General features: G+C 42.8%; 2 protein-coding genes across 2 annotated transcripts in view; both read left to right on the top strand.

Annotated features, from left to right (window-relative positions):
• Nucleotides 1-9,201, top strand: part of TMEM87B (transmembrane protein 87B) — a 30,181-nt gene extending 20,980 nt beyond the window's left edge. Inside the window, exons 9-20 of the mRNA XM_069954578.1 lie at nt 551-734; nt 825-924; nt 2,603-2,696; nt 3,241-3,316; nt 3,857-3,961; nt 4,040-4,098; nt 5,105-5,208; nt 6,879-6,949; nt 7,037-7,107; nt 7,861-7,913; nt 8,482-8,512; nt 8,594-9,201. Of these exons, the coding sequence (XP_069810679.1) occupies nt 551-734; nt 825-924; nt 2,603-2,696; nt 3,241-3,316; nt 3,857-3,961; nt 4,040-4,098; nt 5,105-5,208; nt 6,879-6,949; nt 7,037-7,107; nt 7,861-7,913; nt 8,482-8,512; nt 8,594-8,635 (990 nt within the window). The 3' untranslated portion in view covers nt 8,636-9,201. The remainder of the gene's footprint in view (nt 1-550; nt 735-824; nt 925-2,602; nt 2,697-3,240; nt 3,317-3,856; nt 3,962-4,039; nt 4,099-5,104; nt 5,209-6,878; nt 6,950-7,036; nt 7,108-7,860; nt 7,914-8,481; nt 8,513-8,593) is intronic.
• Nucleotides 9,202-20,854: 11,653 nt separating this feature from the next.
• The window catches only part of FBLN7 (fibulin 7), a 53,242-nt gene continuing 47,623 nt past the window's right edge, over nt 20,855-26,473 (top strand). The window contains exon 1 of the mRNA XM_069954547.1: nt 20,855-20,975. The gene's annotated coding sequence lies outside the window, so the exon portion shown is untranslated. The remainder of the gene's footprint in view (nt 20,976-26,473) is intronic.

Below are 26,473 nucleotides of genomic sequence, written 5' to 3'. Positions count from 1 at the left end.
CCCCCCCTTCTGAGACGGCTGATGTAAACAAGTCCCTGGCAGGCTTTATCTGCAACATTGTAGCTTCTTTGTAATGCTGAGAGGGTTAATGACAGTGAATTCATCAGCAACCTCAGATTAACCCTCTCAGCATTACAGAGAAGCTACAATGTTGCAGATAAAGCCAGCCAGGGGCTTGCTTACATCAGCTGTCTCAGAAGGCAGGGGGGAGGAGGGGGATAAAGAGAAAAGCTCACACACTGCATTTTGTGTCTTTAGCAGAAAGCAACAGCTCGGAACTGGGGGAAGAAGACTGAATAGATAATAACAAGTATGGAAGGAATTGTTAGTCTCACCATGGGCAGCAACATAGCAAAAGTTGAGTGGAATATCCCTTTAATCCCATTAAAAAAACACTGCAGTAAACCAGCTCCTCCCGGCCTGAAATGGCTGATACCAGGAAGCAATAGAGTCTCTTATATTGAGGATATAAGGATTTGAGTATTGATGTGTTGCGTAGCCTCCTGTATTCTGCAGGGTATAATAGAATGACAGGTGTTTGTCTTTGCAGTTCTATATGGTGATGTGCATTATGTACATTGTGCTGGGGGTGATGTGGTTCGTCTGGTCCGCCTGCTACTGGAAGGACTTGTTAAGAATCCAGTTTTGGATAGCAGCTGTTATATTCCTGGGAATGCTGGAGAAAGCCGTGTTCTATGCCGAATACCAGAACATTAACAGCACCGGAGTGTCCTGTGAGTGACTGCTTTTTTATGGCATTGTCATTGTGAGTTATAATACACACGTGGTATACCGCTATAACCATGCTCTGTATCTCTCTGTAGCTCCTGGTCTGCTGATATTTGCAGAGTTGGTTTCTGCTGTTAAAAGAACATTGGCCCGATTATTAGTGACCATTGTCAGCTTGGGATATGGTATAGTAAAGTAAGTGATTTTTATTAGACTTCTCACAGCTGTTACTTATGTGCTCACAACATATACCCAGAGCCGACACTGGATGTTCTGCTGCCTGAGGCAAAACCTGAGATTTTCAGCAAACAATTGTACCAGCACAGTTTACGGTATAATAGTCCTGGTCCTGACTGCCTGGCATTCCTTATGAGCATCCTGGTGCCATTTACAGGTCACGGGTTATTGGATCCAACAGTACAGAAGGAGAGTGTATAGCAGAAGATACTACACAGTATGACTTACCGCCACTCCATCTAACATGCTGCCCCTCAGGGACTCAGCAATTTGCCTTTCATACAACTTTTCTCTTGTATAATCGTAATACAATACAATACTGTCAGGGGCAAATAGATAACAGCTATACTTAGTGAATCAAGGTCTAGTCTGCTGAAGGCTGATATATAACAGCTATACTTACTGTATCCAGGTCCAGTCTCCTGAAGGCTGCTATATAACAGCTATACTTACCGTATCCAGGTCCAGTCTCCTGAAGGCAGCTATATACCAGCTATACTTACTGTATCCAGGTCCAGTCTCCTGAAGGCAGCTATATAGCAGCTATACTTACTGTATCCAGGTCCAGTCTCCTGAAGGATGCTATATAACAGCTATACTTACTGTATCCAGGTCCAGTCTCCTGAAGGCAGCTATATAACAACTATACTTACTGTATCCAGGTCCAGTCTCCTGAAGGCAGCTATATAAGAGCTATACTTACTGTATCCAGGTCCAGTTTCCTGAAGGCTGCTATATAACAGCTATACTTACTGTATCCAGGTCTAAACACAGAAAGTGGCATGTTTTCCAACAAAAAAAAACAAACAATAATTTTTGCCTCCAGTTACATAAGAAATATAGCCTACATTTTATGGACGAATACATATGAAAAACAAATGTGTCATGTTTACTTCCTGTGTACACAAATAGGAAGAGATTAATCAGTTTCATGATACGGATAACAGGTTACCTTTGAAGAAATCGCCTTTTGTATTTTATTATTGCTCTCATGCCCCTCTGTCTCCATTGCCGTTTACAGTAAATGTAGTTGCCAGAACAGGGGGACCTTGATAACCGGAGTTAGATTTGGCACTTTAGACTGTAAACTATAGAAATGAGGATGGTGAGCATTGATAAAAGATTGTGATTTACCATGTACTAGATGGATAGTAGATAATGCTCAGGTGTACGGGATGAAACAATCCACCTTATTCTTCTAGCACTGGGAAAGACGGGTGCTGGGTATCAGCTGGCTGCTGGTCATTCTCAGTGACAGTACTGTAACCATTGAGTGCAGGCAGTGTGTACACCTTTTTGTCATGTGTTGGAATACGCATGAATAATGTGTGTGACTCTGACCATAACCCTCTGTATGCAGTAACAGGCCATGTTCACACTGCGTAAGTTTCATATTAATCGCGGCCGATGTTGCCGTTTTGCAACAGCGACTGTAATTAATATAAAACTTGCATAATGCTGCCGTCTATGGAATCACGACCGGAGTGTATACACATAGTATACACTCCGGCCGGGTCTTACTCCATGTGAACATGGCCACACTGTGGGAATGCAGAATTTCTGTAGATCATTTTAATCTCAATACCAGTGAATTTCATTGTTTATTGAATTGGCGTCTCCTTGTTTCCACGGTCAGGCCACGATTAGGAGCCGTCATGCATCGTGTGGTCGGAATGGGCATCCTCTATCTGATATTTGCCACTGTTGAAGGAGTTATGAGAGTCATTGGGGTAAAGTCTTTTTGTTATGTCTCATGTGGTTTTAGGTTTTGGTTGTGTCGCCGTCAGTAGTAGTGACCACCTTCTGCTATGCAACCGCCATATAAGACAAGCCATATTATTCACAGGCCAGTTTTACCATTATCCTTGTGAAGCGTTTTTGCAGTCCATTTAACTTCTCTATTTTCTGGGGGGAAAAAACAGATGCAATTGTGTGCCATTTGTATGGATCCGTTTTTTCCATTGCCCTCCATTATATAAAAAAAAGAGAGAAATGGATTAAAACGGATCTGTTTTTTGTTTTTTTCCCCCCCTAAGCATACACAAGTGTTTTTTTTATTTTTATTTTTTAAATTAACCATTTAAAAACGGATCCGTTAAACGGACTGCAAAAATGCGATGTGAACCCCCCCACACACACACTAACCAAACGCTCTTCCTTATTATATGTAACATATATGTATTACTGCAGAGATACATCATTGTGGATCTTTCTACCTCTGGCGGAAGTATAAGAATTGCTGACTTCTTTTTTTTTTTTTTTTTTTTATTCCAGACAAAAGAATCTGATTTGGTGTTGCTGGCGAGTATCCCCCTGGCTCTGTTGGACTCTGCCTTGTGCTGGTGGATATCCTTTACTGTCCAGTCATTGCACTGTAGGAGCAGACACCACTAATAGAGATGAGTGCAGCTGGAGCATGCTCTGGTCCGTCTGTGCTATATGTGCGACCGCCAGGCCACCGTAAAAAGGATCAGCGATCATTAGGAGGTTAAAGTGGTTATCCAGGCTTAGAAAAACATGGTCCTTGAGAAACAGAACCGCTTGTCCTCAGGTTGGGAGTGGGGGTTTTGCAGCTCTGTTCCATTAAAATGAACGGAGGTGAATCGTATTACCACACATGGATGTGACGTCCACAAAAAACACAGATCCCATGAATTCCTATTGGTAATTTGTACTGCAATCGCAATCCGCACCAGGACATGAGGTGCGGATTGCGGATTGTGTGAATAACCCAATAGAAAACAACAGGCAATAAGTAGATCTGTGAGTGTGGATCCGCACTTTGCAGGACGTGTGAATAAGGATTTAAAGGGCTACAAAGGTTACTGTACAATGACAGGGTTATGTGCTTCTCTATTTTCTGGTATATTCCTCAGCCATATATACATATTTGTAAGTCTGGCACAAACAATGAAGACCCTAAAGTTAAGGAAGAATGCCGTGAAATATTCACTATATAGACACTTCACCAACACCTTGATATTTGCTATATTAGGTAAGTTCTGCACATACTGCATATACTCATGGTCGGCAATGGGGACCCGGTCCTGATTTGTATCTTCTTTCCCTGAAGCTTCTGTAGTGTTTATGGCTTGGACAACAAAGAAGTTCAGACTGACAGACTGTCCCTCCGTAAGTACAACGCAGAAACATTAGTACTAAATAGACTGATCTATGCACGCAGGTAAAGAATAATATGAAGTAACATCTCATATGTTCAATATGGAAGCAATATCCCAGCAAAGCAAGAGCAGTTGTTTTCCACCATGGACACTTATTCCCTATCCACTTGGCTATCTTCAGCAGTCCCATAGACAATGAATGGAGCACCCTACTGTGCTATGGCAGTAAAACCCTTGAGATTTTAAATCAACTGGTTCCAGAAAATGTCAGAGATTTGTAATTTACCTCTATTAAAAAATCTCCCATCTTCCAGTACTGATCAGCTACTGTATGTCCTGCAGGAAATGGTGTATTCTCTCCAGTCTGACACAGTGCTCTCTGCTGCCACCTCTGCGCATGTCAGGAATGGGGATTTGCTGCTGCTCTGGACAGTTCCTGACATGGACAGAGGTGGCAGCAGAGAGCGCTGTGTCAGACTGGAGAGAATACACCACTTCATGCAGAACATACAGCAGCTGATAAGTACTGGAAGACTGGAGATTTTGTAATAGAAGTAAAATGCAGATCTCTGGCACCAGTTAATTTGAAAGATTTTTTTTTTTTGTGAACTACCCCTTAAAGCAGTTAGCATGCAGATCCTAATTTTAATAGTAAAATCTGGAATATTGTTGCTTTTTGAATAGTTTTGGTAAATGTCATTGTGTGCTTCTTACTTAGTGCCATTCCTATATGTGACATGCAGTAACCTCTGTAGTACCATACATGTCGGCCTCTTCCACTTCTACCCATCATGGCTGTTCATGTGTAATGTCATTGACAGAACTGGAGTTTGTGATATTACTAAGAATATTGCAGTTTGGATAATACGGGAGTAACACATCTCACCAACATAGTGAGAAGTAATGACATGTGATTTCCATATCTAGTTGTGCGACCGCTTCATGGAGTTTGATCTAAACAGACATTAGATTTCAGTCTCTTGTATTAACACTGTCCGTCTTCACATCCTTTACAGGACTGGATGGAGCTGTGGGTGGATGATGCTTTCTGGCGATTCCTCTTCTCTGTTGTGTTATTGGTTATCATGTTTCTGTGGAGACCATCGGCGAACAACCAAAGGTACAGAGCAGGAGGTTCCTGTAGTGTCCTTGAGTGCTGTACTAAGGGGGGCACCTTTGCATTGGTTTATAATCGGAGATTCTGAAGGAAAATTTAAAGGGCAAAAATTTTTTTCTTTTAAATCAGCTTGTTTTACAAAGTCATATAGATTTGTAATGTACTTTTTATTTAAAAATCTCCAGTCTTCTAGTACTTATCAGCTGCTGTATGTCCTGCAGGGAGTGGTGTATTCTCTCCAGTCTGACACAGTGTTCTCTGCTGCCACCTCTGTCCATGTCAGGAACTGTCCAGAGCAGGAGAGGTTTTCTATGGAGATTTGCTGCTACTCTGGACAGTTCCTGACATGGACAGAGGTGGCAGCAGAGAGCGCTGTGTCAGACTGGAGAGAATACACCACTTCCTGCAGGACATGCAGCACTTGATAAGTACTGGAAGACTTGAGATTTTAAATAGAAGTAATTTATAAATCTGTAAAACCTTCTGAAACCAGTTGATTTAAAAGAAAAAAGATTTTTGCTGGAGTACCCCTTTAATAACAAATGTTCTGCAAGTATTCTTCCAATGAAAAAAGACGCCTTTCAGAAATCACACTGCCTGCGGGTATGCTCCTGGTGCTATGGCCAATATCCAGAAACTGATTGCCAGGCCTGCATGATGGAAGTGTAGATGTCCGTTCTGTTTCCTCCTGAGCACGTTGGGTTGTGGAATATGCTGGGGAATTGCTGATACTTTAGAACACTTTGCACTTTAACGAATCACTGCACCGAGTCTTGGACAAGAGGAGGTCAGGATTTCCTGCTATAAATAATTGTTATAGTGTTTATATATAATAATAATAATAAATGAATGAAGGTTTGGGGGGCATTTATAAAGACCGGTTAACTCGTCTGCCAGTCTTAAATAAAGCCCTGCCCCCATTTACCCCACCAAATTCACTAATCCGGCCTGACCTGGGCAGGTGTGGATTTCTGCCATGATGTACGCCTGCGAGTGGGCATAAATTATGGTAAATCAGACACTGGGATGAAGCCACGTATCCACCCGCCTTGCTGCACCCCCCTGCTCGCCTGGTACAGCGGGCATACGCCAGGGAGAAGGGGCAAATCTGCTTTCAGAAATGTCCCCCCCTTAAGAACAGTTCTTGCTTTACCAGAGATGCAGGCGGTGTACCTCTTAAAAAGGGGGGGTGCACAACCCTGAACTGGGTGCTTCCCATAACAGACCAATAACCAATTGTAGCTCAACAGAAAAGAACGGAGGTATGTTATATAAAGGAGCACTCCAACAAAAATGCTAAACTATGAAAATATTTATTATAAGTTCCAAAAAGCAAAAAATATACAAAGGCAAAGAGACAAAACAGAATCCCTATACACTTAAAATATCCACAACCATGAGGGACCCGTACAATAAAAGGATCCCCCGGGCCTGCAACACGGTAAACAGTACAACCCATAAACCCTCCTTATTCAGCACATAGCACTTTATATGCTTTAGGAGAAGGTGTGACCACTATATCAATCAATGACCCACAGTGTGCGCCATATTATATCACATAGCATATAATATATGACTAAATAAGCAAAATAAGCTAGTGCAAAAAAAAAAAAAAAAATTCCGTGGTTTGTCGGTGTACCCCTTGTGATGTGTCTGGAATTGATCATTTGCAGGTACGCGTTCACTCCTCTCATGGACGACTCGGACGATGAGGTGGAAGAATTCCTGGTAACGGATCACTTAGGTGAGTGTGACATCCGGATTTCCTCAGTCTTTGCTCAGTGCCGCTATCTTCACTATTAAGCACGACTGTTCTGTCTGTTTTCTCTAGCTGAAGGCATGAAGCTTAGAGGAATAAAGACCGAGGCCAACGGTACGGCCAAGCCTAGTGCGCCTAGTGCTGTGAGTATCACCTCATGTTAGCATACATTTAGGTTGCTGCTTATAAAAGTCTGGGCAGGGGATGGGTGAGGAAAAAAAATCTGTGCTGTGATGTGCACGTACCTAGTGGGAAAAGTGAGAGAAAAGAAGGTGCGCAGGGTCGTCTGTCATCTAGGGAACCAACGTGTATGGAAAGTGCAAACCCATTGGACTGGACCTGAATGTAATACCTGTTAGCCCAGGGATGGGGTCTCTACCTGTTACAAAACTACAACTCCCATCTTGCCTGGCCAGCTAACAGAGGCGTCCATCAAGAGTGTATCACCATGTATACCTTCATTGGGGATTATATATGTTTTGTAGTGTCGGTATACCAATCCAGGTCACCTGTGTGGAGGCCCTCGTAGTGATTGAGGGACCTCGGATTCTATGGGGGAGCCTCCCAATGATACCTTAGTGTAAGGCACTAAACAGGTTGGGGTTGTTTCCTCCCAGTAACTTGCTAGGCCTGGTTCACACTGCACTTTTGCAGTTCTTTTAAGGTACACAAAAACGTGGTCAATCGTGTTTTTATGTACGCTAAAAAAAATTGGATCGTATTTATTTTTATGTTAATGATGCAAAAAACATCCAAATACATGCAGACAAATGCTTTCCTTTTTGCACCCGTTTTTTTTATCCGTATTTTTTGCAGTGTGTCCCAGCCTTACTGATGCTTCTGCATATAAGGGGACCTGAATTCTGTATAAAATATCTTTATTTCCTTTTGTTTAGGATGAAGACCTGAAGTGGGTGGAAGAAAATATTCCGTCTTCTTTCGCTGATGTGTAAGTATTGTTTTTCCCTAAAATCTGCATGATGTAATTGCATTTTATTCCATCCTAATATTTATCGGACACGTTTTCCTGTATAGAAACCGACTTGTTTGATTTTTTTTATGGTGGGGAATTTGCATAGATGTTTTAAAGTGACTCTGTACCCACTAACAGCGGATGGTGGGGGGGCAAAAAAAAATCATATCAACTCACCTCTCCAGTGCTGGATCGCTGGTCCAGGACTCCCGCTGGTCGGCCCCGATCTGGCTGATGGACTGACCAATCAGCCAGTCTGTGAATGGGGTGGGGTGCCACTCTAGTCACTGATTGGCTGACGGGGCCTTCCATCATCCGGGACAGGCATTTTCCCCCTATTCATGATGTCCTCACAACTCGGGGGGGGAGATACCTTTTGTCGGGGGCAGTCAGGTGGCGCATCAACAGTACAGGGAGAGGTAAGTAATGGTTGCTTGTTACTTTCTCCCCTGACGGCTGACACATTTTCTAAAATGGACTTTAGCACTTTTTATAATACTTTTATACCATTTATTAAACTCTATGTTATTTTGATTCATTTCAGAGCCCTTCCAGTCTTATTGGACTCTGATGAGGTAAGTGCCACTGAAATAGTCAGCAATAGTCCGTTGTTTTCCGTCACTTGTTTATTTTTTATGTTGTTTTTGGCCGCACAGGAGATTATGATGACCAAATATGAAATGTCAAAAACGGAGTGACGCCCGGAGGGATGAGGTCTCCCGTCTGTAATGTGAACTGCTCCGCAGCGGCGCCTGCATTGGTGGAGACTGCTTCAGCGTGGAAGAGTCTGAAGAGTAACCTAATGTACGGTGTGTGTGTAATACTATCCCATTATAAGAGACTCTTCTTATTTTTATCGTTATCTGAATAATTCCGTTCTCAGAGAGGATTATTGTACAGAAAAGCAAATGTGAAGACGCCGCCTCCTCAACATTTCTTTCTCTTTTTTTTTTTTTTAATGGATATAACAAGTGCTCAGTCTTGACATGTGTGACCTATACATGTGTTATACACTCTTTTATATACTTAGCACATGACATACTATTCTCCTCCTGTCATTCAGCGTGTTTGTGTGTATTCTTTGTACTGCAGGCGGTTACTGCAGGATTTCAATAAACATAATGGTAAAGGGGAAGTTCAGCAAAAATAAAAAAAAACTTTCAAATCAACTGGTGACAGAAAGTGTCAAAGATTTGTAATTTACTTCTATTAAAAAATCTCAAGACTTCCCATACTTATTAGCTGCTTTATGTCCTGCAGGAAGTCTTGTTGTATTTTCAGTCTGACACAGTGCTCTCTGCTGACATCTCTGGCCGAGACAGGAACCATCCAGAGGAGGAGACGTGTTCTATGGGGATTCATAGAAAATGGAGACAACAGTTCCTGTCTTGGCCAGAGATGTCAGCAGAGAGCACTGTGTCAGGCTGAAAATAAAACATTTCCTGCAGGACATACAGAAGCTAATAAGTATGGGAAGACTTGTGATTTTTTAATAGAACTAAATTACAAATCTATATAACTTGATTTAAAAGAAAAAGATTTTCGCTGGAGTTCCCCTTTAAAGACACCTTTTAAATTTTCTTTCTATACTCTAGTACCATTACGCATATAGCCTATTCCTTATTTATTTGTTCGCTTACATCCTAATTTATGATTTGTTCATATTCTTTGCCTTAAAAAACAAAGCACATTCTGGGCACGTGGCATCCGTTTTGCAGGCCGGAGGTGGGGCCCTTCTCTTCTAGTATGCATACATTTTTGTGATGCACATTGCTTATTTATGAATATGCAGAGATCCGTGTATATAAGAACACCTATGATCCCACGCTAATAACGTTTTTCAGCACCTTTCTTTCTTTTCGCGGAAAACGATTTTTTGTGAATGAGCAAAATGTTGTCGAGAATAATTTATGCCGGATAGTAAACGCCTGCAGCCTGCCCCATGTTACCGGCTGCTTCATTCTCACAACAGCAATAACTACATTTGTATGGTTTGTACCTGGCTTTATGGATTTACAGGATTATATTTTGTTAATGTGAATATTATCGAAGATGGAAAAGTATATTATAGTTTTTTTACATTTTCAGTGAGCTTTGTTAAGGCCCTATTACACAGACAGATTATGTGACAGATCACTGAAGCCAAAGCCAGGAGTGGATGTGAAAAGAGGAGAAGTCTGTCTTTCCTTTATGACCTGTTCCTGGCTTTGGCTTCAATGATCTGTCAGATCAATCTGTCTGTGTAATAGGCCTTTATTCAGTATTTTACATTTCTCTCCCAAATAAGAGAAGATCATTGGTATTACCTAGTATAAACTCTAACGGCCATCGACATAGCTGCTACTGTGTCAGGGTTTGTAGGACGGTTTCATAGAGTAAAGGGAGGAAAGATAAGGTTTGTGTTTCTTTTATCAAAGGTATAGTTTTGATGATGATGATGATGATGGCATCTTTGTTTTCCAAAAAGTTTCAAGGTGCCTGGATCGTTTTTGTACATTTTGAAGGCAGTGTTGGGTCGGTATTTATGTGGGTATAGACGCATGGGCCTAATGTACAGCCCACAATGTGATCCGTGGCTTCAGGATCCATCTCCAAAGTGTGGATCATGTAATGAAGAAAGTCCACAGCTCCATAAAACTACTTACATTTATTTCATATCCTTAAAATGCTACAAGGCAGATAAAAAAGCACCAACGTGTTTCGGGATGACGTCCCTTAGTCATGACCAGAAACATGTTGGCGTTTTTATTTGCTTTGTATTGTTTTAAGGATATGAAACCAACACAATTAGTATCTTGGAGCTGTGGACTTTCTTTGTTATACAATTAAACAGCTGGTGAACGGCCCAGAGTTCCCGCTCCAACGTCCAATTACCTATAGGAATTATTACCTAATGGACTATATATGCACACAGTGAGCTGACATACCTGCTTCCATAGTGTGGACCTTGTTAAATAATGTTTTGTTTTTCCCCCCAATGTGATGGACCATGCTCAGTTATATCACTATGAAGGAAAATTAGAGTAAGTTGCTTCTCGCAGTTGCTTAGATTTCAGAAGCAGATAGAACATTTGTTTCGATACAATCCAGTGATTTTTCTCCTTAGTCATTATTGTATCCGGACCACAATAACCCAAGTAAGGGGTCTGCAGTGCTGTACTACATATATGTGTACTCAGCGTCTCTGAAATGTTACTACAATACACAGATCTTGTCCCTTTTTAAAGAAGAAGTCCTGCGAAAGTAAAAAAAAAAAAAAAATCAATGCCGGGCAAGGGGTGTGTGGGAACATAAAGAATTAATACTTACCAGTCTCTGTGCCCTGTAGTACCGCTGTCTCCCAGTTCAGCTCCCGCTGCTGGATTTCCTGCCTAGCCAGTCAGTGATTGGATGAGCGAACAGTCCATCAGCCGGGTACATAACATTGCAGCAGCAGGAGGATGCAGGCGGCTGTGCAGGGGCACAGGGACAGGTAAGTATGCATTCTGTATTATGTCCCCACACCTCCTGCCTATCTTTTACTGTTGCTGGAATTCTCCTTTAAAGCAACACTTCTAGGGGAGAATACCATCATCATATAACATCCAATGGCAATATCTTTTCTGTCTAATCTATACAGAATCTGTCATTTAAAAAAAAAAAAAAAAAAAAAAAAAAAAACTGTAAAAATCAGTGACATATGGGGATAGTAGGACCACGTGGACTCCCATTATATTATGGAAGCTGAAATACTAGTGTCTGCATATGGCCGAACATTGGCACATGAGGATATTGATTACTTCTATAGAAGCACGCCAAAGCTAAAACCGTATTGTATGGAAAACAGTATAAATTATAAGTAATAAACATGCGGTATGCATATGGGACTTGGACCTGTGCGGTAATACAGCTCTACTATGTTTCATCTGCTTTATATTCAGGTGTGTTATACTTAATAAATATTGGAGGGACATAAGAAACAAACGTCTCTAGACCTCTAATATTCTGTACATGTATAAGGAATTAGCGGCTCTATGGTCCCCAGTATAGACTTGTAATATTCTGTACATGTATAAGAAATAAGCGGCTCTATGGTCCCCAGTATAGACCTGTAATAATCTGTACATGTATAAGGAATTAGCGGCTCTATAGTCCCCGATATAGACCTGTAATAATCTGTACATGTATAAGGAATAAGCGGCTCTATGGTCCCCAGTATAGACCTGTAATAATCTGTACATGTATAAGTAATAAGCGGCTCTATGGTCCCCAGTATAGACCTGTAATATTCTGTACATGTATAAGGAATAAGCGGCTCTATGGTCCCCAGTATAGACCTGTAATATTCTGTACATGTATAAGGAATTAGCGGCTCTATGGTCCCCAGTATAGACCTGTAATATTCTGTACATGTATAAGGAATAAGCGGCTCTATGGTCCCTGGTATAGACCTGTAATATTCTGTACATGTATAAGGAATAAGCGGCTCTATGGTCCCCAGTATAGACCTGTAATATTCTGTACATGTATAAGGAATAAGCGGCTCTATGGTCCCTGGTATAGACCTGTAATATTCTGTACATGTATAAGGAATAAGCGGCTCTATGGTCCCCGGTATAGACCTGTAATAATCTGTACATGTATAAGGAATAAGCGGCTCTATGGTCCCCAGTATAGACCTGTAATAATCTGTACATGTATAAGGAATAAGTGGCTCTATGGTCCCCAGTATAGACCTGTAATAATCTGTACATGTATAAGAAATAAGCGGCTCTATGGTCCCTGGTATAGACCTGTAATATTCTGTACATGTATAAGGAATAAGTGGCTGTATGGTCCCCAGTATAGACCTGTAATATTCTGTACATGTATAAGGAATAAGCGGCTCTATGGTCCCCAGTATAGACCTGTAATAATCTGTACATGTATAAGGAATAAGCGGCTCTATGGTCCCCAGTATAGACCTGTAATATTCTGTACATGTATAAGGAATAAGCGGCTCTATGGTCCCCAGTATAGACCTGTAATAATCTGTACATGTATAAGGAATAAGCGGCTCTATGGTCCCCAGTATAGACCTGTAATAATCTGTACATGTATAAGGAATAAGCGGCTCTATGGTCCCCAGTATAGACCTGTAATATTCTGTACATGTATAAGGAATAAGCGGCTCTATGGTCCCCAGTATAGACCTGTAATAATCTGTACATGTATAAGGAATAAGCGGCTCTATGGTCCTCGGTATAGACCTGTAATATTCTGTACATGTATAAGGAATAAGCGGCTCTATGGTCCTCGGTATAGACCTGTAATATTCTGTACATGTATAAGGAATAAGCGGCTCTATGGTCCCCGGTATAGACCTGTAATATTCTGTACATGTATATGTATGTAACAGTGCAGCTGCATGAGCACACAGACTCATTGTTGGATCTACGCGACCATAAGGATGCTGACTCTTCTCTATCTGCACTATGGACTATGGATGGAACAAAACTGTTTTATGTTCAATATTTATTGAAAACAATTTAAAATCCTTTTCATACGGAAATATGTTTTCTTCTAATGAGAGATGGGCATGTCGATTCTGAAGGTATTTCTTTACTTGAAACGTAAGTCTGTGTTACTGTGCCTTAAACTTATTCTGACGTTGAATAAAACTGTGTTTCTAAGGTTTGTTGTTGTGTTTTTAAGTGTGAATTAACTTTTTTTTTTTTTCAAATTTTACAAAAAGATTGAAGGCTTAAACCATGCTCAACATGGGGTAGACCTTAAAGTGTCACTGTGGTTTTTTTTTTTTGGCAGAAATCAATAGTACAGGAGATTTTAAGAAACTTTGTAATTGGGTTTATTAGCCGAAAAAAGCATTTTTATCATGAAAAAGCAGTTTAAAGCTCTCCCCCTGTCTTTATTGTTCTCTTATGGAGAGGGGAGGAGTTGAGGGAGATGAGGCACCAAAACAGGACAACAAAGAGTTAATTTACTGTTTCATCACCGGGCTATCTCCTCTGAAGTCAGCACTGACCTCTGAATACCGGCTATCACACAGGTCCCGCTGTGTAACCTTTGTTCTCTGCTGCTGACTAATCTCCCTCCTCCCCCTCCCCTCTCCATAGAACAGACAGGGCCCGACTGATGTAAACCAGTCGACATTTCCTGATAATAAGCAGTGAATGAGAGAGAGAGAAGGGAGGGGGGACCTGGGGAAAGTCTTTTTGAATGCAGATAATGGCATAAACCAAATTACAAAGTTTCTTAAAATCGCCTGGTCTTTTTATTTCTTCCAAAAAAAAAAAAAATGAAATGACAGTGACACTCTCATTAGAGACTCTCTCATTAGGTTTCTGCTGTCCTATCTCAGGGTAGCGCATATTATTGAAAGAGAAGCTGAACAGAATAATGGATCACATACATTGTTCTGTGCAGCTGATCCAGAGATCTCCTCCTGAATAACATGGACAATAAATAGTCCTCTCCATTATGTGCATGAGCCCAGTAGTCCTGGATATTCATGAGAAGCAGAAAACTCCGCCCACCAGCTGCTGATTGGCATGCTGTGTATAGGCAGTCACCTATCAATCAGCAGCTGGAGGGTGGGGGAAGGGGGTGTGGCAAGAATCCTATTCTCCTGCATATTAGGAGAACGGTTGAACAGAATGATGTAAGTAATACACTGATCTGTTCAGCATTTCTGTCACTAGTTTACACTGCCCTCATTTAAGATGAAATAAACCTAGTGACAAAATAGTGTGGTTTTGCATAAAGGAGGGCATGGCTTACACTGGCAAAATTGTGCAATAAATGCACCAAAAACTAAACCAATAGAAAGATGGTGCAAACTAAAACTAGTCTGAAGATGACGTTTACACTGTCTGAGACTCTTAAAAATCTGCTGCATCTGTATAATGTCTAGTTCCATGGCCTAAATGAGAGCCAACCCAGCGAGATCAGTGCCCCTTGGTCAGGAAAAACTGTGGGCTACTCATAAACCTTCAATCCCTCTCATCGTAATCGCTCTGATTGTTCAGCTGAAAGTTCTCTCTCCTGTCCGCCCCATTCACATGAATGTTCAGCCTGGTCGAATGAAGGGGTAAGCTGCAACCAGACAGTTCTGGAGGTGGCTTATCTCTCCAAGAACAACTGGGCTGGGCAGTGAAATTCCATCATGCTTGACCCCTGTGTTCACCAACATCATCCATCTGAAACAGACGATAAAAACAATCTAGTCTGCCCTCCTAGTATTTCCCCTTTTATTATCTTAGGATAGATATATGTATATACCAAGCAGGTTACATTCAGTTATTGTAGATTTCCCTACCACATCTGCTGGAAGTTTCCTCCAAGCATCTACTACTCTTTCAGTAAAGTAATATTTTCTTGTGTGCTTCCTGACCTTTATTTTTTAAAATAACATTTTGTAACTAATAAAATGTAAAAGCCTGCTCTAAGACCTGGTTTATCTGTCCTCGGCTGATCGCTGTCACTTTTACAAGGGACTATTACGGCCGCAGGAGCATTTCTGGAAACAATTCTGGCTGATAATCGGCCCATATAAAAGGCTCCTAAATGTAGCTGCTCTGTGTAAACGCACCATTAGTGAAAATGGCCAAATTGTGCCCAATTAGCCATTCTCCTTCCCAGGTGTCATGTGACTGGTTATTGTTACGTGACCTCAGGTGTGAATGGGGAGCAGGTGGGTTGTATTTGCTGCCATCTCTCTCCTACTGGTAACTAAGTCCGACATGGCACCTGATGGCAGAAAACCATCTGAGAAGAAAGAATTGTTGCTCTACATGTAGACGGCCTCGGCCAGGCATGCCAACCCCCGGTGCCAGAATTATCGGCCCACAGGACATTGAAGCGGAGTATAATATGGGCAGTCCGGCCTGCCATCTAATGATAATCAATGGGGCGGGCCGGATAAGGCTAGGGCGGCGGGCAGTGCTCCTTACCGGACTGAGCAGTATACGACTAACTGCATGGGAACGGTGCTGAGGATGAAGGTAAGAGACAACTATAAGAGACATAATTATATCCTCAGCATCTCCTGTGTAATAAGGAAGAATCAGCAGGTTATAGTCGTCAGTTCCCCTTTATTATCCCCCCACCATCCCTCATGCACTCGCCGACCCTCCCATTACTTCTGTCTGTCTTCCCTCCCCCCCTCATTTGTCTGCACCTCACACAACCCCATCCAAGATTTTGCCCCAACCTCCCCCATACTCTGGAACTCTCTACCCCGACATGTCCATTGTTCTCCAACACAGGAGCCAGAAGCAACAAACTCTGCAAGCTAAGTACTTCTATATTGTATTGTGAGCGAGTTTTGGAGCGTGCGAGTTTTTGATCTAAAGTGTGTTTTTGTCTCAAGTGTGGGACTTTAATATTCTGGGACTTTAGATTCGGGGAGTTTTAGAGGAAAACAAATTGTTTATTTGCTTTTGAACACATTGTTTGCTTTTGTTGCTTGTTTGTTTTTTCTTTCTTTATACATAATATCCCCATATAAATGAGCGCCATGTTTGACAATGCGGCCCAATGTACATCTTGTGCGATGTATGCAATCCTTGATCAACCGATCGAGGGTGCATACCATTGTGGGAGATGTGTGCATGTTGCTGGTTTGGAAGCCCAGATCCTGGATCTAAATGAGCAGCTGCAACGATTGAGATGCATTGGCAAACTGGAAAGGGGTCTGCTTCTGACTGAGCAAGCACTCCAAGGGGTAGATGGGGGAGAGTGTGATAGCATGGAGGTACAGGAGGAAGAGGCAGCTAGTTGGGTCACAGTTAGAAAAAGGGGTAGAGGGAAGAGTGTGAGGGAGGCCAGTCCTGATCTGGCACACCCCAACAAGTTTGCCAAATTGGCGGATGAGGGGGATGTTGATTCAGGGGTGGCATTGCTGCAGCAGGACACTGCCTCTGAAAGCCAGGGGGGTGTCTGCTCCAGTAAGGTGGGAAACAGGAGTTCAGGGCAGGCCAGGCAGGTACTGGTAGTGGGGGACTCAATTATTAGGGGGACAGACAGGGCAATCTGTCACAAAGACCGGGATCGTCGAACAGTGTGTTGCCTTCCTGGCGCTCGAGTTCGTCACATCGCGGATCGGGCTGACAGATTACTGGGAGGGGCTGGCGATGACCCAGCAGTCATGGTGCACATTGGCACCAATGATAAAGTTAGAGGTAGGTGGCGGGTCCTTAAAAATGATTTCAGGGACTTAGGCAGGAAGCTTAAAACTAGGACCTCCAAGGTGATATTTTCCGAAATATTACCTGTACCACGAGCCACACCTGAGAGACAGCGGGAGATTAGGGAGGTAAATAAGTGGCTCAAGAGCTGGTGTAGGGTAGAGGGGTTTGGGTTCATGGAGAACTGGGCCGACTTCTCGGTCGGTTACAGGCTCTACGGTAGGGACGGGCTGCATCTCAATGGGGAGGGTGCAGCCGTGCTGGGGGAGAAGATGGCTAAGAGGTTGGAGGAGTGTTTAAACTAGGGACCGGGGGGGAGGGCAACTACAATATAGTAAGTGAAGACAGAGTAGATGGAGAGCTGGGCCTAGATTATGGAACTGGGGGTGGAGCGGCGGGAGGGGTTAGAACAGTCACTAGTGACAAGAGGAAAGGGAATATGGACAAATATATTAAATGTATGTATACTAATGCTCGAAGCCTCACTAATAAAGCTGAGGAATTAGAACTCATAATGGTTGAAGAGAAATATGATATAGTGGGGATAAGCGAGACATGGCTGGATGAGACCTATGACTGGGCCGTTAATATCCAGGGTTATAGTCTATTCAGAAATGACCGTAAAAATAAGAAAGGGGGAGGGGTCTGTCTATATGTTAAATCCTGCCTTAAGCCTATTCTGCGGGAGGATATATGTGATGATAATGTGGAGTCTCTTTGGGTAGAAATAAGGGGAGGGACGAAGAATAATAAAATTCTTATAGGAGTGATTTATAAACCGCCAAGTATAGTGGAAGAATCAGAAAATCTTCTTATAAGACAAATAGATGCGGCAGCGAAGCAGGGGGAAGTCATTATTATGGGGGACTTTAACTACCCAAATATCAACTGGAAAGCAGAAACCTGCAGCTCCAGGAAGGGAAGCGTGTTTTTGGAAATAGTAAAAGATAATTACCTTTCCCAACTAGTAGAGGAACCAACAAGAGGGGGGGCCCTTCTGGACCTGATCTTAACCAATAGGCCCGACAGAATATCAAAAATAGAGGTGGGGGGTCACCTAGGTAATAGTGACCATAACATAGTAAGTTTTCAATTATCCTTCAATAAAATGATTAGCAGAGGGGCTACAAAAACATTAAATTTCAGGAAGGCTAATTTCCAAAAACTAAGAGAGGACCTTGGGAACATAGACTGGGACACAGCCCTGAGATATAAGAGAGGACTCCGGGGACATAGACTGGGACAATGCCTTCAGAAATAAAAGTACACAAGAGAAATGGGACATATTTAAGAGCATCCTGTGTAAATCGTGTGAACGACACATACCATATGGGAATAAACGTAGTAGAAATAAGAGAAATCCAATGTGGTTAACTACAGCTGTAAGGGGTGCAATAAATGATAAGAAACAAGCATTCAGACAACTAAAACAAGAAGGTAGTGGGGAAGCATTGAGCAACTATAGACAGAAGAATAGAATGTGTAAAACGCAAATAAAAGAAGCAAAAATAGCAACAGAAAGAAGGATAGCCAAAGAAAGTAAAACAAATCCCAAAATGTTCTTCACCTATATAAATAACAAAAGACTTAAAACCGAAAATGTTGGTCCCCTCAAAAATAATCTGGGTGTAATGGTGGAGGGGGAAGAGGAAAAGGCCAATCTACTAAATACATTCTTCTCTACTGTATTCACAGAGGAGAATCCCATAACAGACGATATGACTAGGGATAATGTTAATCCTCCCATAAATCTCACCTGCCTAACACAACAAGAAGTGGGGAAACGCCTTAAAAATATTAAAATCCATAAGTCACCGGGCCCAGAAGGTATCCATCCTAGAGTTTTGCAAGAATTAAATACTGTGTTAGACAGACCGTTATTCCTATTATTTAAAGATTCTATTACGACAGGGATTCTTCCACAGGACTGGCGCATAGCTAATGTGGTACCAATATTCAAGAAGGGGTCAAGGAGTGATCCTGGAAACTACAGGCCCGTAAGTCTAACATCTATAGTAGGTAAAGTATTTGAGGGGATTGTAAGAGATGCTATACTGGGGTATCTTAATGAAAATAATCTTATGACTCAGCACCAGCATGGATTTATGAAGGATCGGTCCTGTCAGACTAATCTGATCGGCTTCTATGAAGAGGTAAGTTATAGACTGGACCTGGGGGAGGCTGTGGATGTTGTGTATCTGGACTTTTCAAAGGCATTTGATACTGTGCCGCATGAAAGGTTGGTCTACAAAATGAGGATGCTGGGACTCGGGGAAAACGTATGCAAATGGGTAAGTAACTGGTTGTGTGATAGAAAACAGAGGGTGGTCATTGATGGAACATATTCAGATTGGGTTTTAGTTACTAGTGGGGTACCACAGGGGTCAGTGTTGGGTCCACTTCTTTTTAATATTTTTATTAATGATCTTGTAGAGGGGCTACAGAGCAGAATCTCCATTTTTGCAGATGATACTAAACTGGGTAAAGTAATCAGTACAGAGGATGATAATATCATATTACAGAGGGATTTGGAGAAGCTAGAGGCTTGGGCGGAGAAATGGCAAATGAAGTTTAATGTGGATAAATGTAAGGTTATGCATTTGGGCCATAGAAATAATAAGTACAGTTATGTGCTAAATAATAAAACACTGGGTAAAACTACTTCCGAAAAGGACCTGGGGGTATTGGTGGACAGTAAGCTCAACTTTAGTGATCAGTGCCAGGCAGCAGCTGCCAAGGCTAATAAAATAATGGGATGCATCAAAAGAGGTATAGATGCTAAAGATGAGAACATAGTTTTGCCTCTTTATAAATCACTGGTCAGACCACATATGGAATACTGTGTACAGTTTTGGGCACCGGTATATAAGAAGGACACAGCTGACCTAGAGCGGGTGCAGAGGAGGGCAACAAAGGTCATTAAGGGAATGGGTGGGTTACAGGACCAGGACAGGTTATCACGCTTGGGGTTATTTACGCTAGAAAAAAGACGTCTTAGGGGCGATCTGATCACAATGTACAAATATATGAATGGACAGTACAGAGATCTTTGTAGTGGTCTTTTTACTCCTAGGTCTGTAACAATGACAAGGGGGCATCCTCTACGTCTAGAGGAAAGAAGATTTCATCATCAGCATCGACGCGGGTTCTTTACTGTACGAGCGGTAAGACTGTGGAACTCTCTGCCACATGATGTTGTCATGGCTGATTCAGTAAATAAGTTCAAGGGAGGCCTGGATGCTTTTCTTGAAAAATATAATATTACAAGTTATGGGCATTAGATTTCTGGTGATACGTTGATCCGGGGATTGTTCTGGTTGCCATTGCAGTCGGGGGAGGGAGGGGGGGAGTTTCTCCCTGTGGTGGGGCGTTTGTCTTCTGCCCCATAGGGGTTTTTCGCCTTCCTGGATCAACACAGTAGGATTTTCCTAGGTTGAACCTGATGGACTCTTGTCTTCTTTCAACCTTATTTACTATGTTACTATGTTACTATGTTACTATGTCCATGTCTCCCCCACCATCAAGACTTTCATGAGCCCCACCCTATGGCCGGCTGCCCTACTGTCACCCTCCCCTCACCTTATAGATTGGACGCCCTCGCAGGCCGGACCCTCTATTCCAGTGTAGCAATCTGTCATTGACTTTGTCATTTCTTTCTTGCTGTTGCAGTGTCTGTATGATGACCCTTATTCAGCGCTCTGGAATCAAGGCCACATTACAAATGAATACTAAGAACATGCTGTTTTGGAATTGCTCTATGACAATGTGTCTGTGTGTCATCTCTGCCAGCAGAGGGCGCCAAACTACTGGGATGCAATGAATGGTTTTTACAACTAGATCAGGATATGCTTGAAAGCCGACCATGTAATCCGTAAGTGGTTGTCTTTAATTTTCTAGTATATATTATGTATTTTATAGCGTTATTTTATGATGAGGACAGAGAAAGGCTAATTTGCATTTCAATTAAAAGAGCTCTCTCTGGAGTTGTCAATTATCAAAACACGAGAAGGCTCGGTCTCCGGGGTCAGAGGTCCTATACTACCATGATCTTAGTATTCACACCAACAAATACTGGCAGGTCCACAGAGAAGACAAAACATTGAGGAAAGAGGAACGTCCATCACAAGGCTTCAGTCCTATAGAAAATGTAATGAACTGACCTGCCTGTCCTTCCTGAAGAAATAGGGCGAGACTCCAGCAGCTTATTAGGAGAGGCTTATAGAAGGCTTCCCAAAACAACTGACCCAAGTTAGAATATTTAAAGGGACAGTGTTATCGGAAGATGGCCCACTGTGTAAATAATGTTTTTATGTTAAACAGCTTTTTAAAGAATTTTTGGTGACTTTTTAAAAAATGTTCAATTTTTCTATTTATATTATAGTATAATCCTGATATCTTGCAGTTCTCATTCTCACCACTGGGGCTAAAACTAAGCTGAGACTTCCTGTTGTGTCTGTGGCAATAAGAGGAGGCTGCTGTAAAGCGATCTGTACAGCATTGCAGCATCATGTGACCCCAGTAGGTAGAGGAGACAATAGCAGCTCCCTGTGGAATGACCTCCTCACAGGTCACAGAGCGCGCTCAGTAATGTCTCACATTCATCTCAAGGGGACAGACTGTCAGATTTTTGTCTATGTCCATGAGTCTTGCTGTAAAGCATGTCACTAAATGCTGTTAAGAACAGCCCAGGCAAGATGGCTGCCCCCATAGTAATGTACAAAAACGGGGGGAAAAAATTGTCAGAAAATAGAAACAGATTAGAATAAAAGAACAAGTTTTAGTATCTGACTCTAATCTGTAAAAGAAAATTTAGGTGACGCCTTCCCTTTAAGGCAATGATACCAAATACTAATCACGTGCATGTAAACTTCTGAGCCACAGAGAATGGGAATAAATCATTGTCTTCTAATATTCTAATATTCCACACTCTTGAAATATAGTAGTGATCCTAACTGACCTAAGAGAGGGAATTGTGAAAAAGTGAGTTTTAATGAATGGTGCTTATGGTGTGTTTACACAGACAGATTTATCTGGCAGATTTTTGAAGCCAAAGTCGGGAACAGGCTATAAACAGAGAACAGGTCATAAAGGAAAGACTAAATCCATTCCTGGCTTCAAAAATCTGTCAGATAAATGCACCAAAAAGTGTGTCTGCACAATGCTATCTCTCCTCCTCCATCATCGCGCACTATGTGCTTCTCTGCTGACTCTTCCTCCTCTATGTTAAATAATTGCAGCGCGCCCTCCCCTGGAGCTCTGCATTGTGATGTTCTCCCGTTATGTCTACTGGAAATGAATGATCACGCCCAGTAATCAGATTTTTCATACATTATGGTCCATGTGAGGTCTGTCAGCACTAGAGATGAGCACAACTGAATACCAGTGGCCATAGGCTGCATCCATGTTTTCCAGGCCTCCCTAGGGCCGCATCTAACTTCTGCAGCCGCCGGGAATCAAATGTTGAACAGTTGGACTCGTGCTGCCCCAGTTGTGCTCATCTCTATTCCAATCTGCACTCAGGCATAAATTATTTCTAAATTCCACGCCAGGCCGAGAGTTCTGAGGAGCAGCAGATGCACAGGAGGCACGCACCTCGTGATAAGTGCAGCAGCGCTGAGATAGACTGGTAATTCAGATTAGATTGGCCTATGAAACACTCATTTTTCCCCATAGCTGTAAATTTATATATTCTTAGCTAAGGCATAGGCAGGGCCAGGAGGTAGGGTAGGCAGGGGGCACAGGGCCATCAGAAACGCCCACATTACATATACATATACATACATATATATATATGTATTTTTTTTTTAAACAATATTGTAAAATGTACAAACAAAGCAGGTGTGTGGATGTTACATTTTTCTTCTTCTTTTCATCTGTTGTCAGCATGGGGGCCATATATTAATGGGGGACTACACAGGGGCCATATATTAATGGGGGACTACAGAGGGGGGCATATATTAATGGGGGACTACACAGGGGGCCATATATTAATGGGGGAATGCACAGGGGGCCATATATTAATGGGGGACTACACAGGGGGCCATATATTAATGGAGGACTACACAGGGGGCCATATATTAATGGGGGACTACACAGGGGCCATATATTAATGGGGGACTACACAGGGGCCATATATTAATGGGGGAATGCACAGGGGGCCATATATTAATGGGGGACTACACAGGGGGCCATATATTAATGGGGGACTACACAGGGGGCCATATATTAATGGGGGAATGCACAGGGGGCCATATATTAATGGGGGACTACACAGGGGGCCATATATTAATGGAGGACTACACAGGGGGCCATATATTAATGGGGGACTACACAGGGGCCATATATTAATGGGGGACTACACAGGGGCCATATATTAATGGGGGACTACAGAGGGGCCATATATTAATGGGTGACTACACAGGGGCCATATATTAATGGGGGACTACACAGGGGCCATATATTAATGGGGGACTACAGAGGGGGGCACATATTAATGGGGGACTACACAAGGGGCCACATATTAACGGGGGACTACAGAGGGGGGCATATATTAATGGGGGACTACACAGGGGGCCATATATTAATGGGGGACTACACAGGGGGCCATATATTAATGGGGGAATGCACAGGGGGCCATATATTAATGGGGGACTACACAGGGGGCCATATATTAATGGGGGACTACACAGGGGGCCATATATTAATGGGGGACTACAGAGGGGGCATATATTAATGGGGGACTACAGAGGGGCCACATATTAACAGGGGACTACACAGGGGGCCATATATTAATGGGGGACTACACAGGGGGCCATATATTAATGGGGGACTACACAGGGGGCCATTTATTAATGGGGGACTACACAGGGGCCATATATTAATGGGGGACTACAGAGGGGGCACATATTAATGGGGGACTACACAGGGGGCCACATATTAACGGGGGACTACAGAGGGGGGCATATATTAATGGGGGAATACACAGGGGGCCACATATTAACGGGGGACTACAGAGGGGGGCATATATTAATGGGGGACTGCACAGGGGGCCATGTATTAACAGGGGACTACACTAGGGCCATATATTAATGGGGTACTACACAGGGGGCCATATATTAATGGGGGACTACACAGGGGGGCATATATTAATGGGGGACTACACAGGGGCCACATATTAACAGGGGACTACACAGGGGGCCATATATTAACAGGGGACTACACAGGGGGCCATATATTAATGGGGACTACAGAGGGGGCCATATATTAACAGGGGACTACACTAGGGCCATATATTAATGGGGTACTACACAGGGGGCCATATATTAATGGGGGACTACACAGGGGGCCATATATTAACGGGGGACTACAGAGGGGGCCATATATTAACGGGGGACTACAGAGGGGGCCATATATTAACGGGGGACTACACTAGGGGCAGTATATTAATGGGAGACTACACAGGGGGCCATATATTAATGGGGGACTACACTAGGGGCAGTATGTTAATGGGGGACTACACAGGGGGCCATATATTAATGGGGGACTACACAGGGGGCCATATATTAACAGGGGACTGCACAGTAGGCCATATATTAACGGGGGACTACACAGAGGGCCATATATTAACGGGGGACTACACAGGGGGCAATATATTAATGGGGGACTACATAGGGGGCCATATATTAATGGGGGATTACACAGGGGGCCATATATTAATGGGGGACTACACAGGGGGCCATATATTAATGGGGGACTACACAGGGGGCCATATATTAATGGGGGACTACACAGGGGGCCATATATTAAAGGGGGACTACACAGGGGGCCATATATTAATGGGGGACTACACAGGGGGCCGTATATTAATGGGGGACTACACAGGGGGCCATATATTAACGGGGGACTACACAGGGGGCCATATATTAACGGGGGACTACAGAGGGGGGTATATATTAATGGGGGACTACACAGGGGGCCATATATTAATGGGGGACTACACAGGGGGCCATATATTAACGGGGGACTACAGAGGGGGGTATATATTAACGGGGGACTACAGAGGGGGGTATATATTAACGGGGGACTACACAGGGGGCCATATATTAACGGGGGACTACAGAGGGGGCCATATATTAACGGGGGACTACAGAAGGGGGCCATATATTAACGGGGGACTACACAGGGGGCCATATATTAACGGGGGACTACAGAGGGGGGCATATATTAATGGGGGACTACAGAGGGGGGCATATATTAATGGGGGACTACACAGGGGGCCGTATATTAACGGGGGACTACACAGGGGGCCGTATATTAACGGGAGACTACACAGGGGCTATATATTAACAGGGGACTACACTGCGGGCCATAAATAGGAGGCAATCTGCCTGGAGCATTCCTAATGATGAGGAGGGTGGGGAGGAGATACAGAGGGGTGGTGCAAAGTTAGGGCACAGATACTCCCGTTGGGCACAGGGCTGCAAGTTTAAAAGTATTTTTTTTAGGACAATAACTGCATCACCTGCCGAACGGACCCCAGGACAGATCTTGGATTAAAAGCAGCTATCCGGAGGTACAAGTGGTTTGGGAGGGCAGATTGTGGGTACAGAGTCGCTTTAATAGCAGTAAAGTACAAATCACTTTCTGGCACCAGTTGATTTGAAAGAATTTTTATGGAGTGCCCCTTTAAGACATATGTGAAACCAACAAGGACAGTTTATGGGACTGTAAACCAAGGAAACAAGGCTGTTGCCATATTGTCACCCTGTTGTTTTGCAAAAGTATTGCAAAAAAGTCACATCATACAAATTCACCTGATACTGACCAGACATAGACCTGCACCAGTTTCTGCAACTTTTTTAAAAGTTGCAAATGATAAATCGGGTGTAAATCCCGGATTATGTTAATTTTTTGGGTGAATACTAAAAACAGGCAGAGTAAGGCTATGTTCACACACAGTATATTTGCAGCCAAAACCAGGAGGGGATTAAAAACACTGAAAGGCTATGTTCACACATTGTTGAAATTTAGTGGATGGCCGTCATTTAATGGCAAATAACGGCCGTTGTTTTAAAATACTGGCAATTATTTCCCATTGTATGTCAGCCATCCACTAAATTTCAACAGTGTGTTCCCATAGCCTTTCAGTGTTTTCAATCCACTCCTGGTTTTGGTTGAAAAATACAGAACATAGCCTTAAATAAGTTGCATCTAAAAAATATTCGCCCATCAAATCCTTGTTCATAAGAAAAATCCAATAGTTCACCTAAAAATGGACGTCCTTGATAAATTTCTCCCTATGTAAAGTCATTTGCCATTGAATCCATTCTTTGAGCTGCTTGCATTGAGATGAAGTCGTCCGTTCCCAGT

This window comes from Dendropsophus ebraccatus, chromosome 15 (genome assembly GCF_027789765.1).
Source record: "Dendropsophus ebraccatus isolate aDenEbr1 chromosome 15, aDenEbr1.pat, whole genome shotgun sequence".
Classification (NCBI taxonomy): domain Eukaryota; kingdom Metazoa; phylum Chordata; class Amphibia; order Anura; family Hylidae; genus Dendropsophus; species Dendropsophus ebraccatus.
The sequence above is the reverse complement of the archived record's forward strand: the minus strand, read 5'-3'. Positions and strand labels throughout refer to the sequence as shown.